Genomic DNA, 20,519 nt, shown 5'->3' on the forward strand with positions numbered 1-20,519 from the left:
ACTAATATCAGAAATGCAAGAGAGGCCATCACTACAGATCCCGCAGACATTAAAAGGACAGTAAAGGAATATTATGAACAGCTCTATGCCCACACATTTAATAACCTAGATGAAAAAACCTGTTCCTTAAAGGATTCAATCTACCAAAACTCACACAAAGAGAAATAAGTAATCGAATTGGTCTATATCTGTCAAAGAAATTGAATCGGTAATAACTTTCCAAAACAGAAAATACCAGGCCCAACAGGTTCACTGATGAATTTTACCAAACATTTGTGAAAGATATTACATCAATTTTCTATAATCTCTTCTAGGAATTAGTAGAGGAAATACTTCCTAACTCATTCTATGAGGCCAGCATTACCTTAATACCAAAGCCAGACAAAGATATTATAAGAAAGGAAAATTGCAGACTGACATCTCTCATAAACACAGATGCAAAAAAAAAAAAACAAAAAAAACAAAAAAAACCTCTTCTAGAAAACATTAGCAAATTAAATTCAACAGTGTATAAAAAGAATTATACACCATGACCCATAGGGATTTATTCCAGGTATGCAAGGCTGGTTCAATACTCAAAAAGGAATTAATGCAATCCACCACAGAAGCAGAGTAGAGAAGAAAAATAATATGATCATATCCATAAATGAAGAAAAAGTATTCGACAAAATCCAATATTCCTTCATGATAAAAATTCACAGCACACTAGGAACAGAGAGGAACTCCCTCTACTTGATAAAGAATAAAGCTCAACAAAACTTACAGCTAACATCATACTTAATATGAGAAACTAGATGTTTTTCTGCTAAGATCAGGAACAAGACAACGACGTCCACTCTCACCACTCCTATTCAACACTGTATGGGAAGCCCTACTAATGCAATAAGATAGGAAAAGGAAATAAAAGATATGCATATTGGGAAGGAAGAAATACAACTGTCTTTGTTTGCAGATGACATGATTGTCTAATGCAGAAAATCCCAAGCAATCAACAAAAGAACTCCTGGAGCTATAAGTGGTCATAGCAAGGTTGCAGGATATGAAGTTAACATACAAAAGTAAATTGCTTTTCTCATACACCAGCAATGAACACTAGAATTTGATATAAAAAAACACACACTATTAACACTCAAAAATATGAAATACTTAGGTATAAATCTAACAAAACATGTGCAAGATCTACATGAGGAAAACCACAAAATTCTGATGAAGGAAATTAAGGAATTAAATAAATAGAAAGATATTTCATGTTCATAGACAGGAAGACTCGATACTGTCAAGATGTCAGTTCTTCCCAACTTGATCTATAGACTCATTGGGATCTCAATTAAAATCCCAATCAAGTGATTTCTTGGATATCAACATACTGATTCTGAAATTTATATGGAGAGATAAAGACCCAGCACAACCAACACAATACTAAAGGAAAAGAATAAAGCTGGAGGACTGACACTACCCAACCTCAAGACTTAACAGAAAGCTACGCTAATCAAGGCAGTGTGGTTTTGATGAAAGAACAGACAAAAAGATCAGTGGAAAAGAATGGAGAAGCCAGGAATAGACCCATGTAAGTACGGTCAACTGACCTCTTACAAAGGAGCAATGGAGGCATATGGTGCCGGAACCACCACACACACACACACACACACACGCACATGTGCACGCACACACATACACCATGCACACACATGTATGCACACACATACACACACGCATGACACACACGCACACATACACACACACAAAGAATTCAGACATAGATCTAACAGCTTTACAAAAATTAACTCAAAATGGGGCCCCTGGGTGGCTCAGTCGGTTAAGCGTTTGACTTCGGCTCAGGTCATGATCTCACGGTCCGTGAGTTCAAGCCCCATGTCAGGCTCTGTGCTGACAGCTCAGAGCCTGGAGCCTGTTTCAGATTCTGTGTCTCCCTCTCTCTCTGACCCTCCCCTGTTCATGCTCTGTCTCTCTCTGTCTCAAAAATAAATAAACGTTAAAAAAAATTTTTTTTAATTAACTCAAAATGGATCCTAGACCTAAATGTAAAATGCAAAACTATAAATCTCCTAGAAGATGACACAGGAGAAAACATGGGTGTGGTGACGCCTTGTTAGGTACAGATACCAAGACCCTATCCATGAAAGAAAAAACTGATAACCTGGATGTGATTGACATTTTTTAAAACTTCTGCTCTGTGAAAGATGCTTTTAAAGGAATGAAAAGATTAGCTACAGACTAAGTGAAAATCTTTGCAAAACATGTATCTGATAAATGACTGTATCGAAAATATACAACTCTTAAAAACCCAACTCTTAAAAACTAACAGCCCAATTTAAAAATGGGCAAAGGATCTACAGACACCTCCCCAGAGAAGACACACACACGGCAAGCAAGCACACTCGGCGTCACGCGTCATCAGGGAGATGCAAATGCAAACAAGATTCCATCCACTGTGCACCTACTAGAAAGGCCGAAATCCAGACCACGGAATACCACGTGCTGGCGAGGACACGCAGTGGCAGGGGCGCCTGGTCATGGCTGCAGGGAACACAGAGTGGCGGAGCCACATGGGAAGGCCTCTTCTTACAAACCTGAACATGCTCTTACCGTTTGATCCGCCGAGCGAACCCAAGGTATTGACCTGAATGAGTTAAAAACTTAAGTCCACACAAAACCTGCACACGGATGTCTACAGCAGCTTTACTCATAATTGCCAAAACTTGGAAGCATCCAAGACGTCCTTCAGTGGGGGAGGGACAAACACACTGTGTCCCTCCAGACAAGGGGATATTACTAGCGCTGAGAAGAAGGGGCTATCATGGAAAGACACGGAGGAACCGTAAATGCACATGACTAAGTGGAAAAAAAGCCAGTCTGAAAAGGTTAATACTGTCCGATTCCAACTGTACGACATTCTGGGAAAGACAAAACCACACAGCCAGTGGAAAGATCAGTAGTGGCCAAGGGATGGGGAAGAGGGAGGGAGTAAGAGGTGGAACACCGAAGATTTTTAGAGAGTAAAACTACTCTTTTCTATTACAACGGAGTACTTGTCCTCACACATTTTCAAACTCCATAGGGTACCCAGACTCAGCACTAAGAGTGAACCCCAAGGTCAACCATGGACCTCAGTTATTGATGACAATGCACCAGATCGGCTCACCGGACGTAACTCGCACCACACCGGTGAGAGACGTTCACAACAGGCTGCAGGCGGTGAGGGGGCACATGGGGACCTTCCCCATTTCCCACTCCATCTTTCATCTAAAACTGCTCTAAAATTAAAGCCCATATATATATATATATATATATATATATATATATATATATATATTTTTTTTTTTTTTTTTTTTTTTTTTTAATCATAAAAGTTCCATGCGTGTCTTTGAGAATCCTAAGGATTTGTCCAGCATGGTGCTGGGGACAAGCCGCCCGACACGGAAACCCTATGGCGGGAACGCTAATAAAGCCTATGGCAACAGCATGTGTCACAGATGCCGTGTAAATAAGCGATGAGCACGCGGACAGGCGCGAGGATGCGGGGAGCTGGGTGCTTGGTGATGCGGTGGGAGGCTCACTCCACTCAACCTCAGAACCAGCTCTGCTGATCGGGAAGTACGGCTTCCTGTTCCCCCGCACGCCAGCCCCGCCCTGTGATTCCTGGATGCGGGGATGGAGTCCAGGCTCCAGGCCCTCAGCCTCCCTCCACCACCCACCACCCACCTCTTGGTCTGATCTCTGGAGCACCATCTGCTCTCTCCCACCTTGGAGGGGCCTCCTGATCTTGGGGTCCTCCCCCCGGGGCACCCAGTGCCCCTGCATCTGCTCCCCGGGTCAGGGCTGGGGTGTCCTCCCAATCAGCAAAAATGTGCCCTTGGCCGACAGGTGTCCAGGCAGACCACGGACAGCCTGGCAGAGTCCCGTGGGTCCTATGTGCACAGGCCGGCCCACCCCAGACCCAGTCACATGCCACTGGGGTCCATCAGGGCCAGAGCCAGCCAAGGGCTGGGGCTCCACAGGTACTGACTATGGGGCCACTCAAGGTGGGCTTAAAGGTGGGTGCATGTGCCGGGCCCACACACAGCCCCCTGGGGATGCCATCCAAGAGGTATCATGGGAGGAGGCCACCCTGATGGGGGCGGTAAGGCTTCTTTCTACATTTAGGTGGGCAGGTGAGGGCAGGCTGGGAAAAGGTCCTGGCTCACGACAGGCCAGCAGGGTCTCAGGGCGCACCCAGCGTGCCCCGACTCAGGCTGTGGGTTCCCGCTTGAGTCTGCAGGTTCGGGGGGCACCTGGGCCCCATGAGGTGGGCCCTGCATGTGAAGGTTGGGCAGCGGGTGCAGTCAGATCCCAGCTGGCCAGTCCCCAGAAGCGCAAGCGAGGGCTGGCCTGGAGGAGCACAAGCGACAGTCCATGACCTCGGCTGTGTGGGCAGGAGGAGTCCAGCACCAGCAGGGTTTTGCGGGGACCACGGCTTCTCAGGAAGAGCTACAGACTGTGTCCGTGTTGTGAACGCTCTGTGCTCTGCAGCTGGAAACACCCACCCCAGCTAGGAGCCGGGGGTCTCTTCCCGCCCTGGGAGCGGGGGAGCAGGTGCGGCTAGTGGGGCCATGCCCCACCTGTGCCACATGATCAGGGCACCCACACGGGGGCCTCAGAGGGGAGGCGGCTGAACAACCCAACGGCTGGGTCTCCCGGGGCCTCGCCCATCTGCCCAGCGCGGCAGCCGCCCCTGAGGGGCAACGTCTGGGGAGGTGAGCCACACAATGCGTCTTGGACCCTTAACCGAAACAGCCCTCTGCTGGACTCTGCCCCAAACAGGTGTTCCTGCATACACAGGAGACCTGAGGGGGCAACGCCACCAACCAAGGGACTGTGGGCAGCACGCCCGGCAGATGTGAGGCCACCACACGGGGACCTGTTTCTGGCTGGGTCCAGGGCAGCCCTGGGAGTGAGAGTGGGCTGCCGGGCCTCATTCGGAGGAGGCTGTGGGAGGCTGGACAGTGGGCCCAGGGAGGCCATCTGGGGCAGGCCCCGAAGCAGGAAGGTTGGTCGTTGCCGGCTGGAGGCCGTGGGCGGGGAGGGGAGTGGCGGGGAGGGGGGGGCCATCCCAGAGGCTTCTGCCCAAGGGGCAACGCGCACACGCCTCGGACCCCAGCTCAAATTTCCAAACTCGGGAGGTGGTCCACCCACCCGAGGGAAAGGAGGACTGAGCCCTCATACGTCACACAAGACAGCCATGTCACCACCTCACGGAACACACAGTCCTCGTGAACAGCCGCAGGAAAGCGAGGATTCCGAAGTGTGACACACACTCGTACGCGCACGGGAAGAAACAAATGATCAAACAACTCTGCAAAACGAGAACTTCTGGGAATGAACAATGACGCTAAAATCTAAAACTCCACCAACACTTTAAGCAGCAAATTAGACACGTTTGTCTAATACTTCGGTTCAAGGAAAGTGGACCAGAGCCCCCAGCACGCGGCACGTGGCGGGACAGGGAATGGGCTGAGCGTGAGTGGACGGGGACACGGCCAGCTCAGCACCCAGAAGCACAGGCCGGGCAGGACCGGCTGCAAGTCACTGACTCTCAGGGCCGGGCAGACCCTCCGGCCGCACACAACCGCCCCTTGGAAGGGCCAAGCAATCTGCAACACTGACTTTTTTACGTCCAGAGTTGGCTGATCTTTACCAAATCAACACACTGAAGGAAGACTGGGCCCACCCGCCCTAGCTGCGGCGTTCCGTGCCTCTGCAGGCCCAGGGCCTGGGAGGGCCCGGGAACCCAGAGATGACGGCCAGCAGTCAGGTGCCTGGTGGTCTAGTGGTGCTCAAACACAGAGCAGAGCGCTTCCTGATCCCCTTACTGGCCGCCCGCTCCCCACCCCAGCTGCAATTAGCCTGGGCCTGCCTGGGTCCCACTGGGGCACGCTTCTTGGACCGTGGGAGTAGAGGGGCTGACCCAGGGCTGCGGAAAGGCCTTCACGGGTGCCTTCAGGCACCGCCACGCTCCAGCCAGACCAGGGCTACCTGACCCTCCCGTCACTGGCCCTGGACATAAAAGGCAGGCCTGAGCGCAAGCCCGCCCTACCGTTAGGAGCCCCTGCAGGGCGCGGGGACGCCTGTCCTCCCAGGGGGCCTCACCCCGAGGACCCACAACATCTGAGGGTGTCCAACAGGGTCAGTTCACTGAAGCCTGTGCTGAGGGACGAACCCACTACAAAACGGGCACGAATGAAACCGCTTACAAAGAGCACACACAATAAAAACCGTTTCCAAGGATGCAGGTGCGAACCCACAGGAAAGGTGGGGGCTCGTGTCAGACCCCCAGTGCTGTGGGGGCAGGGCAAGGACACAGGACAGCACTGAATGCAGCTTCTCAGGGAAATGCCCGCCCGTGTCAGCTGGTGGTGACTACAAGCTCCCTGCACGGGGAACGCTGCCCTGTGCCCCCCTCCGGGGCTCCGGGTGGCTGTGCTGCCCAAACACCCCCACAGTGCACCTGCTGCAGCTTCCTCGAGAAGCCAGTGGGCCACCATTGGGGCCCCTGTGCTAGATGACGAGGAAGCCCACCTCCCCAGCTGGGGGCCCACCCTGGCCTCAGGCCCAGCGTCCTGGGCCTTGTCATGGCCAAGAGGTGCCAGGACCAGCATGGCCCGGCCGCTTCAGGGTGGGCGGGCTTGGCAGCTCGGCCTGCAAGCACCCAGTGCCTCCTCCACGGCCTTTCTGGGGGGCTGGGAGCCAAGTCTCCAAGTTTTGGGGATGCAGAGCACAGCCACTTTCACAGGGACTGGCTTTCACCTGTGAGTGAAAGTGGGGTTCCCAGAGCTGCGCCCTCTTGGGTCAGGCCCTCCCGCCTCCCCTGAGGGCATCGGGACCTCTGGGCCCCTGGGGAGTGGTCACCAGCCAGTCCACTGAGCTCGCTCTGGGCGTCTGGAGGACGAGGGTGTCAGGCGAGATGCTGTCCCCGGGAGGGAAGGGGCTTGGAAAAGTGCAAACACCGAGGGCCAGGAAGACAGCATTCTTCAAACCCCCCAAGTGGGGCTATATGGAGGCTTCCCACACTGCATGGAAAGGGCACAGAAGGAGCCCAGCAAGGTAGGGGACGGATGTCTCCACAGCAGGACAACCTGAATGCTGCCTGCGGACAGGTTCTAGCCCCCCAGGAGGACGCGCCAGGGCCCTCATGGGGCAGGACGGCACGGAACTCTCCCAGCAGGTTCCGACACACTTGAGCACCTCCAGCATCCCAAACACACACAGGAGGGGCCGAGCCCCGTCTCCGTCGACCCTGCAAGTCCACCACCCCCACCCACACACCCGCAAATGGCTCCTCGGGGCTGGGCAGCCTCCCCAGGGCTGGCAGCCTCTGCTCTCCCTCCCAGCCGTCACACCACTGCCCTCCCCGGCCCAGGCTCCACCCTGCGCAGGGCCAGGGGTCCTGAGCAAGGTGGCATCTCGAGGTGGGTCTGGCCCTGGTTCGTGGCAGTCAGCCCTAGACCTCCCCCATGAGTCCCCTCCTGGCATGGGATGAGGACAGAAACAAGGGGGCCTGCCATGGCTTCTACCCGCTCACAGCTGTTCAAAGTCAAAACCACCACTCCATACCGGGTTCTGCCTTTTCCTCGGCTTCTTCCCTGGAGCTGCCTCAGCAAAGACCCCAGACCCAAAAAACGGGACAGGAGCAGCTCTTCCTGACAGAAAGCTCGGGGGGCAGCTCACCCAAGAAGACGGATGCTGGGAAACAAGTAACCGCAGGGGCGCCAGGGCGGCTCGGTAGGTTCAGCATCTGACTTCGGCTCAGGTCATGATCCCGTGCTTAGTGAGTTCAAGCCCCGCGTCGGGCTCTGTGCTGACAGCTCAGAGCCTGGAGCCTGCTTCCGAATCTGGGTCTCCCTCTCTCCCTGCCCCTCCTCCACTCACACTCTCTCTCAAGATAAATAAACGTGAATAGATGTTCATGTTTATTTATAGGAATAAAGATGAAATAGGCCCAACTGAAAAGCTCCTCCTACTCTGACCTTAGGTCACGCTCCTCCTGGCCCACAGACAACGTGGGACACGCAAGGGCTGATTTAAAACTCCGAGCAGGAGGACCCCCAGCTGCAGAGCAGCGTCAGCTTCTCGGACTGGAACCGACCGAGACCACGCTGGCCATGCCCTCCACCTGTCTGGCGAGGCTCGTATCCGCAGGCACTGCCCAATGGCCCCTCTCGGGTCACATCCCCATAGGCCTGGAAACCCGCATGTCTTCCCTCAAGAGGAGCCGCTGGCCGGCAGGATACAAGTGTCAGGACCTGACAGAGGGAGCCTGCTGTCCCCCAACGCTGGTGGCATGTGCCCTCAGGTCCCCTCACAGGAGGGGCTCAAATTGGGCAGGGCCCTGGGGGCTGCAGGCCCTGGGGGTCACGTCAGCAGTGGGGGTGCCGGAGGGGCGGAGACACCCCAGAGTCAGGGTCCGGGAGAGAGTGAGAGTGCGGTGGGGAAACCCTCAAACCCAGACTCCACAAAGCCTGTGAAACGGGCCAGGGCAGCATGGTCTCTAGCCTCTGGCAATCTTATTCCCCACGTACTTTATCTCAGATTAGAAGAAGCAATGTTATGGGGCGTCTGGGTGGTTCAGTCAGTTAAGCGTCCAACTTGGGCTCAGGTCATGATCTCATGGTTCCTGAGTTCGAGCCCTGTGTTGGGTTCTGTGCCGACAGCTCAGAGCCTAGAGCCCGCTTCAGATTCTGTGTCTCCCTCTCCCTCTGCCCCTCCCCTGTTCATGCTCTGTCTCTCTCTCAAAAATAAAAAAAAAACATTAAAAAATAAGTTAAAAGAAAAAGAAGCAATATTATGATCCTAGAAAACAAGTTGGGAAGTGCAGAAAAGTATAAAAAAGCAGCAGGAAGAAAACTCTCTTAACCCGTTTAGCATGTTGGCATATTTATCACACTATGTAGGCAAGCCTGAATCCTGCTTTTATTCCTGGGTAGCAGCATAAACATTTCCCGGTGACCATCACTGCTGATGACTGTGTGTGTGTGTGTGTGTGTGTGTGTGTGTGTGCGCGCGCGCGCGCGCGCGCGCGCTACAATGTACCTCATTGCCTAAGAGTCTAGGGTTCTTGACAGATTAAAGGAACATTCACAACGTCTCTGTACGCACTCCGAAACCTGTTCCACTGGATTTGCAACAGATCCTCCAGATAAAGGGCATGGTCCCTTTAAAAGTCAGAAGCAGGTTTTGGAGTCTACTACAGCAGTTTCTAGGGAAACCAATTGTGTGCAGATGTAGAGCCAGTGCCCCTGTCGGAATCTCTGGGAATTGCAACCTTCCCTCTCGTAACCTCTCAGAGACCCACAAGGTGGCTGGGAAGACAAGTTTGACCAGACAGCAAAAGCAGTCAAGGTCATATTAACAGAAATATGACTCTAGACCAAGGGAGGTGAGGCCTGTCCTCAGTCCCCACCCACTGCACCCCTGAGGGCATCAGCCTGGAGGGTGTGTGGGGTGGCCTGGTGCAAGGTGCGTGGTTCCCAGGGCTGTGTCTCTGAAAGGAACAGAGACTGGTGCACCACGAGGTCCTGTCCTGCTGAAACATTCTCAGATCTGTTCTTTGCCATTTTTTTTAAACCATAAATGCCAAGAAATGCAAAGATTAGGATATTGGGATAACCTGGAGGGCCTTGCCCCAGACCCCCAGGGGCCATGACAGTGGTGTGTGGGGCCTGGAGCAGGGACTCCAAACCAGACCTCCAGACATACAGCAGCAGCAGCTAGCATGGCCTGAGGGCCGTGAGCTCAGAGAGGGGCACTGGCCGGGCTTGGCCACCTGCAGCCTAGTGGTGTGCTTGGAACACTAAGCATCAGTGTCGTCCCCGTAATCGGGGACCCCGCCTGGCACCCGGAGCGCTTCCGAAAACCGCAGCCCTCACTGCACAGGGCGCACTGGACCTGGCGAACTCATACGGATGGACCCCCAGCGAGCACAGAGGCAGGAGCACGCACTCCTGCCTCGTCAGTGACTTCCACCCCAGACAGCACACTTCCGGGAAGGCCTCAAGGATTCCCTCGCTGAGGAAGGTAAGAAGGGCAGGCTGCCAAGTGCCGTGGGCTATCTCTGCAAGAGGCTTTTCCACTGCTAACTAGCAGTGCGCCCTGCGGGTGGTGGCTGCACGCTCCCCACGGCAAGCACCCTCCCGCACAACAGGGGCAGGGACCCCACAGGAGCTGGAAAGTGAACCCCAATCCCAGAGTGCCCAGAGGGAGACATCCGGCTGGCCCCGTCACCCCTCCCCCTCGGGCCTCTGGCGGCCGCCAGCTCCAGAGGAGGCTGGCAACCCTGGCTCCTGACCCACAAAGGGGCCTCTGGGAGGCGGCCAGGTCCCTGGGTCACACAGAGGCCCTGCGTAGGGGGCTCTGGCCAGATAACCTGGACAGGCATCCAGCTGCCTCCTCCCACCCCACATGGGCTCAGGGGCCCTTCCCCGAGGTCAACACCAACCAAGGGCCCGGGCCCTTCGCAAGGACTCCCCAGGATCTGGAAACACCACTGGCTGAAAGAAGAGGCAGATGGTCCTCCCCCACCTTGGGAAAGAGGGGCTTGGGGCCCCTCTACTCACACACCTGCCCAGAGGCAGAGCCTGAGGCCCAGGCTGCTCTCTTGGTTGGCTTCTCCGAGGACAGGACAGTCCGTAGACCAGTCTAATTACATCCTTCTTTTCCAAACAGCAGATCGAAACCCACAACAAGTTTGGGAACTGGAAGAACCCCTGAAGGGGAAGCATCAGGACGCTGCGCCCTTGTGATCAGGGCCACGGGGAGCCAGTGCCCCACGGACTGCCGTGGTCAGGCTGCCCTCTGGGGCGGGGGGGGGGGGGGGGGGGAGGGCACAGCAGGGGGAGGTGAGGCGTGGCTCCTCGATGGTGCACCAGCCATAAAGAGTCTTTGGTGTCAGGATCACAGCACAGAGGGGTCAGTCTGAGAAGCCAGCTTGGGAACAAGGGCCTGAGGAGATTGGACAGTGGGGAGGACAAGGACAGAGGTCGCTGCCCAGGGAGCTGTGACCAGGGCACAGCGGTGACGTCAGGTGCTGACGGTCATGGAAACTGAGTCAGGGGCATGCACAAATGCTGCCGTGTCTGCAATTCTTCCGTGAACCTAAAACAAGTGTAAAATAAAAAGTGTACAGGGGGAAAAAAAGCAAACTGCCTGACCTCACACCAGCCCCGAAAAGGACGGGCAAGGGGATACTTAGCAACCCTCCGGCAACCCTGGAGGCCCGCGGCCTACGGAGCAGGAGGCAGCCGCGGACGGCACCCCCATCCACCCGAGGAAGCAGCCTCTCATTCCACTTCTCACGCCCGACCTGCTCTCTCTGACGTCGTCCGAAAGCACGCGGCTACTGAGGAAACCCCACAGGTGCAGGGTGGACAGTGGGCCCCACCACCGGCAGCCGCAGGAGCCAGGACAGTCCCTGCACAAAACGGGAGCTCAAGCTGAGAAGCGAGCTGACAGCCAACCAGGAGGCCAGCAGCGGGAGGCAGACGGGACGCAGCCCGGAGGTCATAGGGCATGAGAGGTGGGGGGCGGGGGGGGGGGGGCAGTGAAACACAGTGCTGCACAGACAGGAGTCTCTCCCGAGTTCCGCAGCAGAAGTTGGAATCAGGCTGGGTCCGGGGAGAAGATGGGCTTTCCATGATCAATTCTCACTCACTCTCCATCTGGACAGACCAGGCGCTAGCACCGCACTTGCAGATCCGCCCCGCTGCCCATTCGTGCGCAAACAGAAGCAGTTGTCCCTTACCCCGCTAACGAATTCGAGAAAAGTCAGAAGCTCGGACTCCCGCCTGATGATGGCAGATACACCCACAGAAGCTCGGCTGCCTCCCGCCCCGCCCCTGGGCACCACGGTGTCCCCCAAGCCATGCCCCAAACCTGCCAGTGGGCGCCCGGGGGTGCTGCTCCACCCGTGCTCGGGGCCCAAGCCGGCCACTGCTGCCCCAGTGCCACGCTGTCCCCGATGCGTCCTGTCTGGGGTCGGTTTCAGTTACCTGGAAGTCTCTTCTCAGCCTGACCCCGGCTCTGCCTGCCTCCTTTCCCCAGCTGTCGTTCGGCACGTGCGGTGGGGACCACAGGGCATGCTACATCCCACCACCGCCCACCTCCCAGTGTCCTTGGAGGAAACGCAGCAGGCAGGGCAGCGGGCAGGGCAGCGGGCAGGGCAGGGAGGAGGGAAGGGAGCAGGGCAGACCGTGCTCCCGCCAGTCCCTCACCCACCCCTGAGGGGAACCCCACTGGTCACTGCTGGCATCGCCTGGGGGGCCCCACAGAAATGTCAGTCTGGGGAGAGGAGTAGGGAGAGGACACGGCAGGGCTGGGAGGGGGCCCAGCGGACGCCCCACTGCCCCAGGTCAGTCAGAAAGCACCTGTACCTGTCCTCTGAGGCGGGAGCCAGGTGCACCATGCCCAGCTGCGGCTCAGGGAAGGGGAAGAAATGTGGCAGGGCCCCTAGACACGCGGTCCCACCTCTGTCTCATGCGCCCCCGGGCCGGGGCAGGTCACTCATGCGTCCACCTCCACATCCTGGGCCTGGGACCAAAACATAAACACCTGCCGCCTGCACAGACAGGGGCCCAGGCTGCCGGGGACAGGGACACTGGAGAGGTCCCACCCACACGTGGACCAGGCCAGGCCTGTCACACGGGCATCTAGAGCATCCAGACCAGGGTCCACAGGTCACCCTGACACAGTGCCGTGAGACCAAACAGCAGCTCACGCTTTCACTCTTCAGAGCCTGGATGGAGCTCAGGGCAGGAGCAGTGCCTGGGAAACTCCGACCTTACCGAGGCTCAGGCAGGGTGACAGGCCCAGACGGGTCCACTGTTCAGTCTCCAAACACAGCTTCTGTCATCTGTGGCCCCACGGCTCTCCCTTGCCCTCCCTCATTGGTCCCCCATCCTTCCCCCCAGGATCCCCCTCCCTCCAGGGCCCCCATCCCCCTGCCCCACCCCCACGCCCCTGCAGCTGGCTCTCCCCCTCCTGCCCCTCCACCCACAGCCTGAAGCACTGGGACAGAACCTGGTGAACCAGATGTACATTAGGGAACATCCCGATCTGTCCTGATCCTACTGTGTTGAGAATGAAGTGGGAACTCGCACCCCCGGCCCACATGCCAGGGCGCCTCCCCACCAACCTTCCCTCCCGCACAGGCACTCTGGGTGCCCCAGCATGAGGGTGCCTGGCGCTGCCTGAGGTGCCCACGGACGACTAGACAGCTGCCCCGCTTGGCGGGCAAGGAGCCACCCCAGCGCCCAGCACCTAGCCACCAGTGTCTGAGCCACCTCGCTGCCTGTGGCACAAAACTACTGGCTTTCACTGGCTGCAGCGCAGAGGGGGCTGGGTGGTCCTCTCCCAGCAAGTGGAAGGAAACGCCCTCACCTCCCGCATGCCACTGTCACAAGCCTCCATCAGGAACAGCCGCTGGGAGACTCACACTGTGTACTAGATGTAAACTCCCAACAGGTTTAGTGCGAACCCAGCTCGGCTCCAGCAGGCCCCACACCGCTGCCTCCCCAAAGGTCTGGGGAGCTCTCAGGAGCGCCCCACCCCCACCCCACGCCCTCCCCAGCCCTGTTCATCCGGGAGGCACACTGGATCAGGCAACAGTTTCTGGATCTTTCCAGGATGCCAAGTGTCATCCTGCAAGACCCCAGGCCTCAGTCACTCCTGCGGGAGCCATCTCTCCAGCCCCTGGCAGGTCAGCCCAGAGGATGGTGAGGTGGGGCCTGGATAGTGACAGCCCTGTGCCTCCCAGGGATGTGCTAATACTCCCCTGAAGCATGTTCTCGCAGCCCTCCCGCTCAGCCCGGCTTCCCGAGATTCATACCCAGGCTGTGGCTTGACGGGGTTTCTGAGGGGAGGCAAAAATGATGGCCAAAGTGGCAGAGTTACAGGAGGCGCTCCAGGTGTCAGCTGGCATCCCCAGTGAGGTGCACTTTGGTCTGGGGGTCATGGATCAGCAAACGGAATACTGTTCAGGCATCAGTACAACCCACGGCCAGCAATCTAGATTCAACACAATCCCTGTCAAAATCCCAACAGGAGTTTCCGAAGAAACGGAGAAGCCAATCCTTAAATTCAGTCGGAATTGCAAGGAACCCTGAAAAGTTGAAACAACATCTTAAAAAGAAAAAGGTGGAGGTGTCACATTTTCTGGTTTCAAAGCTTCCAACAAAGCTACAGCCATTGACACAGCGTGGCAGTGGTGTAGGGGAGACAGGCGGACCATGGAATGGAATAGAGTCCAGAAATAAACACTCACGTACACGGTCAAATGATTTTCAACAAGGTTACCAAGACGTTCAGTAGGGGAAGAACAGCCTTTAAACAATAGGTCAGGGGCAACCGGATAGCCACTTGCAAACCAATGCAGCTGGATCCCTACCTCAAATCATATATTAAAAAATAACTGAATCAAAAACCAAAGATGAGAGCTAAAATTCTAAAACTCTTAGAAGAAATCAAAGGGGCAGATCTTCACGACCTTGGATTTGACAGTGGATTTGTAGATATGACACCAAAAGGGCAAGCAACAGAAGAGAAAGTCAAACTGGAAGTCATCAGGACGAAAACTTTTGTGCGTCAATGGACGTTACCACAAAAGTGAAAAGACAGTCCACGGAAGGGGAATATATCGGCAAATTGTGTATCTGGTAAGTGTCCAAAATATATAAAGCACTCTCACAATTCAACAATAAAGGGACAAATAACCCAATTTAAATATGGGCAAAGTGTTTCAACAGACATTGCTCCAAAGATGGCTTAACCACTTTCAACGCCATCAGCCTTTAGGAAAATGTATATCAAAGCAATAATGAGATCCTACTTCGCACCCCTTGGGACACCCATGATTTGAAAAGTGGAAAACAACAGGTGTTGGCGAAGATGAAGTGCTATCAGACGGCTCCCACATTGGCGGTGGGAACGTAACATGGTGCAGCCGCGGTGGAAAACAGCTTGTGGTTAGTTAAAAAGTTAAACACAGAATAACCACATGACACGGCAATTCCCGAAAGAAATGAAAACAGGTCTTCCAACAAATATTTGTCTTCGAGCGTTCACAGCGGCACGACTGACAAACAGGCGGGAAAACCCCAAATGTGCAGGCAGGTGAATGCACAAACAGACGTGGTATGTCCACCCGACGAGCAGTATTCGGCCATAAAAAAACCATGTTCCGATACCTGCCACAGCCTGGATGGACCTAAAGACATTGTGCTGAGTGGAGGAAGCCACACACAAAAGTTACATATCGTATGATCCCATTTATCAGAAACGTCCAGAACAGTTACATCCATCAGGACACAGAAAACACATGGCTGTCCAGGACTGGGGCGGGGGGGGGGGGGGGGGGGGAGGGTGGTATATGGGGCTGGGGGCTGTTGTTTGATGGGTTCAGAGTCTCCTTTCATGTGATGAAAATGTGTGGGAACCACAGAAGTGACTATTGCACACTATTCTGAATGCACTAAATGCCACAAACTGTGCACTTTAAAATAATTATTGTGGTGCCCAGTGGCTCAATCAGTTAAGAGTATGACTCTTGATTTTGGCTCAGGTCATGATCTCACGGTTCATGAGTTCGAGCCCCATGTCAGGCTTTGTGCTAACAGCCCAGAACCTGTTTGGGATTCTCTCTGTCTCTCTCTCTTTCAGTCTCTCTCTGTCCTTCTCCCATGAACATATGCACACCTACTCTCTCTCTCTCTCTCAAAATAAACGTTTAAAAATAAAATTAAATTAAATTAAAATAAAATAAAATAAAATAATAAAATAAAATAAAATAGTTATTGCCACCATATATAAATTTCACTCCCAACTTTTAAGAAAAGATAAAAGTCTGGTTTCTCCATTCGCCGGGACAAACACCACAAGGACCTTCAGTCCTTACGCTCTGAGGTCAAAGCCAATCACTGGCCAGAACTCTGTTCTCCTGCAGATGACCCAGCACTTTGCGGGAAAGTGAACAGACTCAGAGCCAAGCCCCGTTCCAGAATGCGGGGTTAGGGTCACCCACTACCCAACCAAAAAGCTGAGGACCAAGACAGGCAGGAAAGAAGACGGAGCAAGGGGGAGAGCGGCCGAGATGGAGACGCGGCTCCGAGCGGGCCCGCTGGGGCAGACGCCCAGATGCAGAGGGCGCAGCACAGAGCCCAGCGTCCCCACCTGACACCACAAGCGGCTTCCCGCTGGCAAAGGCGTTTCCACCCTTGCCGTGTCTGCGAAGCCGCCGCCGACAGGCACGGGGTCGCCGGTGCCTGGAGTTTGTTCAGGCCCTTGAGCCAGAGTGACTGAGGCCGAACGTGTCCACCTGCCGCGTGTGAGGAGCCCAGAGTCCCCTCCCTGCTTGAAGGGAGGGGGCGAGGTGGCCGGCCCAGCGACCAGCCAGGTCACTGTGGGAACCAGCAGAGATCTAACCCTGACGCCATAGAGGCCAGCGCGAGGGTCAGCCCCGTAGCCACGGCAGCCGTTCAGAAGCCAACCGAGGGGCTGGCTTCCCCCACGCCGGGAATTTCAGGAGCTCCACTCTCCCAGCACACTCCATCGAGGGACGTTATTTCCTGGCCAACTCTCGCCCTCAGTCCCCCCGTTCTTTTGGAATAAAGTCCTGCCACAGGGCCAGGTGCTATGTGCACAGAGGCGAGGGGATGGCCCAGGAGAGAGGGTGTCTCGGGGGAGAGGGCTGGGTCCACACCAAGCCCCCGAAACCCTGGCCCGATCTCAGGCCACCGGCGGCCGGGCCTGAATCCCAGCGACCCTGATGAACGCGGCTGCGGTCCAGAGGCTCACGGCACGCCCTCCTCCAGCCTACGGCTTCTAGCAACGCATGCACTCTGGCCATTACAGTGAGCCCGACTCCGTGTCACCCCCTTAGGCCTGAGGGACGGGGCCTCTGCTCTGCCCTCTAGACGCTGGCAGCATACTGCCCCCACCTGCTTGGGGTTCTTGAACTCACACAGTGGGAATTCCTTGTTCCGAGATGATTAATCGTCTCCCCAACCGTGTCAAACACACCGCGACTCCATCTCCACGTGCGTGGCCCCTTCCCCTGTACTTGGGAATCCCCAGATCAAGGACTTAATTGTAGAGGCTGCGACGCTGAAGCTTGATGCCCGGTGGGCCCTCCTTTCCCTCCATGTGCACATGTTCCGCTGGCCGTGCACAGCAGGCACCCGTGGAGGCCGTGGACCCCCAGGGGTGGCTCTGCCCCAAAAAGCTTACGGCTGGGTGGGAGGGGGGCATGGCAAGAGCTCACAAGAGCCAACCAGCCCCGGGGAGGTGAGCACAGAGACAGGGACCCTGCGAGGAGGAACCCAGTCAGACAGACGGACAAGCAGGAATCCGAGATCCACTCCAGAACCCACAGCAGCCCCACCCCCACCTGCCCACCACCCCTCACCTGGAAGTGGCTCTGGGCCCTGCCCTTGTCCCTGCATCTCCCTGACAGTCAGAGGAGCCCATCACATTCCCCTCCACTCCTCCGCTCCCCCTCCAGGACAGACAGACCCCCTGGCTGTCCCTGATGCAGACTCCTCGCCCGCTCTTGCCCCCACAGTGCTGCCTCGGGACTGGACAGGGTCCCCCAGGGTGCCACGGATCTCCTCATCTACAGGTCTGACTTTGGTCGAGGAAACCCCGCAAGAGGAGACAGATCTGCCTTGTGACCCCAGGAGCCTCTGCGGCCAGCACGGCACCCCGTGAAGAACGCACGCCCAGAAACATTTACCAAGAAGTCAGTGAAACTTCCGTCACCAAAGCACTCGCACTGCACCTCCAGCTTTCGAGCTCCTTAAAATCAATTTTACCAATTACGTCTCCAAAGCCCCTTGGAGTCGACAGAACAGGCAACTGAAAGGGCACCAGGAAGCTCTAGAATGCCTGATACCTTACTAGAATCTTCCCTACTGCCCAGAGACAGAGACTCCTCACACCAGGGTGGTGACAAGGTGAGACGCTGGGTGGCTCCTACTGCGACGGGCCCAGGCAGCCACGCGCCTCCCTGTGGGCAGGGGTGGAGGACACTGGCTCTGCGGCACCTGAATTGAGGAGGAAGGCCCCCGGTGCCCATGGGTTGCCACCCTCCCTACCGGACACACAGACAAGACAGTTCGGAAGGTGGATGGCCACACGCTCCGTCCCTCCCTAGGCAAAGCCACCTTAGGTGCCAGCAGTGAAGGCCAGCTGGGCTGCCGAGGTGCCCCAGCCCCGGAGATGGGGTGCAACACGGGCTCCCGCTTTCCCGGCTGCCTGTGCTTCCAGCCCAGCACCGCAGAGAGGGCTGCTGGGGAGCAAACACACCGGGAGAGGGTTCTGCCCCTAAAATGCAACCGTCCCAACCACATCTTCACCCACCAACCCCGCTGGAGTCCTCCCAGCAAATCCTGAGCCACTGTGAGCGTGTGCAACCTCAGAGACCCTTCCCAGTCCTGCCAAAATAAGGTGCTCAGGAGGGACGTGACGGATCACAGGTGGGACAAGTTGGAGCCTGTTAGTTTAACGGTTATGTTTATTTTTACATGCACCGTCTACGACAAGTTATACTAATGCGCTATTTCAGGGAATGATACGAGGTTTCCTTCTGAAAGAAACAGGAGAGGGAAATACACTGCGGGGTCCTGGAGCAGAAAAGGGACAGTACAGGGAAAAACCTGCTGAGGTCTGTGCCATGCACCGCCCCTGTGTTTCTGCCTCAGTTTCCATTCTTGCAGCATGGTCTGGTGAGATGCTGACTCCAGAGGAGTCAGTGTGACTGGTGAACAGACACTGAACCAGTTTTGTAACTCTTTAAGTCTAAAATTCTCTAAAATAAAAAGTTATAAAGTATTCAAACTTTTAAAAAATGAGCTGTTGAATACAAAGTAAACAAGGATACAGGGGACATTGGATCTGAAAAGTCTTGGGTCAGCCCCAAAGCACCTGGGGGTGGGGAAGCACAGGGCCCATGTCACACACCTTCCCGTTAAAGCCAAGGGGGTCGGTGCAGGGGCAGGGAGAAAGGGTGCCCAGGGCTGTGAGGCCCATCCCAACCCTAACATTAACCATCCGGGCTCCTGCCCTGAGCCACCTGGGAATGCTACAGCTCAGGGCTCACTCCTGCAAGGGGCCCTCAAACACATGCACAGAAAATGTGCCCACAGCAGGGAAAGCAGAGCCCCTTTCAGATGCCAGGGCCACCCTGTGTGGGTGGAGAGGAGTCTGGGCTGAGGGAAGGACCTGTACTCATGTTGGGTCAAATCAAGGACCTCCAGAGACAAATGGGCGATGAGGAGAGAAGATGTCCCCAAATGTCCCCTTTAAGGTGTCAGGATGCATCCCTCTCCCCAACTCTGCCCTGGCCAGTCCAGCAAACGCCACCCACCAGGCATGCCAGCCCTCAGCTTCTCCCCTGCCTGCCCCTCACTCCTAGGGTTCCCCCCCATCTCAGAGCCTAGCTCAGAACTGGCCTGCCTTCCTCCTTCCGGACCTTTGGCCCCTGGGCAGCCAAAGGTCCTTCCAGGCCTTCCCCAAGCCTGGGCACCCAAGGAGCTCAGCAGGCCCTGGGTGGGGCGGGGGAGGAGAGAGAGTGCCCTCCACATCCAGGGCGCTCAGGGTCAGCTTCTCAGCATGTCTGGAACTGAGGAGCCCTGAAGGATCAGATGGCAGCTCTCACCCTTGGTCCGGCCATGAACTTGCAGAGGATGCCAGTTGGTGGGTGTGCATAGCAGCAACTTGCACACACACCGTTCTGGGGAGTCCAGTGTTTGCACCCCGGGGCAGGGGCTCTGCTGCCCTGGGCATCCACAGGAAGGCAGCCCCGGAGGCCCAGGGGATTTCAGTGGTGTCCCTGCCCCGTAGAGTCCCGCCCCCTCCTCACTGGGGTCCCTGTCACAGGCACTGGGCTGGGACCCTGGCTGGGCGCTGACCAACCTGAACAGGTCCTGTCACATCCGGCTGCCTGGCTCCCCAACATCCACCCTTAAAATGAGCGGGAGGTTCTCCTCTCTGGGGGATCAGGGACCAGCCGCCACCACACACTACCCCCCCCCCCCACCCGTGCCCCCTGCCCTGCTCCTGGTGGGTCTGAGGCGGTATCCAGGAGGGCAACCGGGTCCTGCCCAGGCCCAAACACGTGAGAACCTGTTGGAGCAGTTCGGACACCGCAATCACCATCTCTTCCTCCTCCCCATCTACTTCTGGGTGGGAAGGGGCCTCGCTTTGAAAACTAGGCGCAGGGCCAGGTCACAGCCCGGGGCAAAGGCCCAGCTTTACCTCCCCCCACCCCACGTCCCCCAGAGAGCATAAGGTCAAGTCCGGCCCCGGGGGAGGGGGGGCGTCCCCGTCGGGAGCGGAGAAGGGGGAAACGGGGCACCACGCCGGCCCCCGGGAGGAGGCGGCAAAGCCGCGACACCCCCACCCGCACCGACGCCGTCCTGTCACCCACCCCCGCGGGGGGTTAGGGGACGCCGGCCGGGGTCAGGGGGCTCGGGGGC

The 20,519-nt window shown here is 56.3% G+C and overlaps 1 protein-coding gene across 3 annotated transcripts in view; it reads right to left on the minus strand.

Moving 5' to 3' along the window:
- The window catches only part of PHF2 (PHD finger protein 2), an 82,934-nt gene that overhangs the window by 53,836 nt on the left and 8,579 nt on the right, over positions 1–20,519 (minus strand). The window contains exon 1 of one of the 3 annotated variants that reach the window (XM_027041254.2): positions 19,700–20,053. The exons of the other annotated variants lie outside the window; for them this stretch is intronic. Coding sequence (XP_026897055.2) covers positions 19,700–19,827 — 128 coding nt within the window. The 5' untranslated portion in view covers positions 19,828–20,053. Of the gene's footprint in view, positions 1–19,699; positions 20,054–20,519 lie in introns of those variants that run through there. 3 annotated transcript variants of the gene reach the window in all.

The sequence above is a fragment of the Acinonyx jubatus genome, chromosome D4, assembly GCF_027475565.1.
Source record: "Acinonyx jubatus isolate Ajub_Pintada_27869175 chromosome D4, VMU_Ajub_asm_v1.0, whole genome shotgun sequence".
Classification (NCBI taxonomy): domain Eukaryota; kingdom Metazoa; phylum Chordata; class Mammalia; order Carnivora; family Felidae; genus Acinonyx; species Acinonyx jubatus.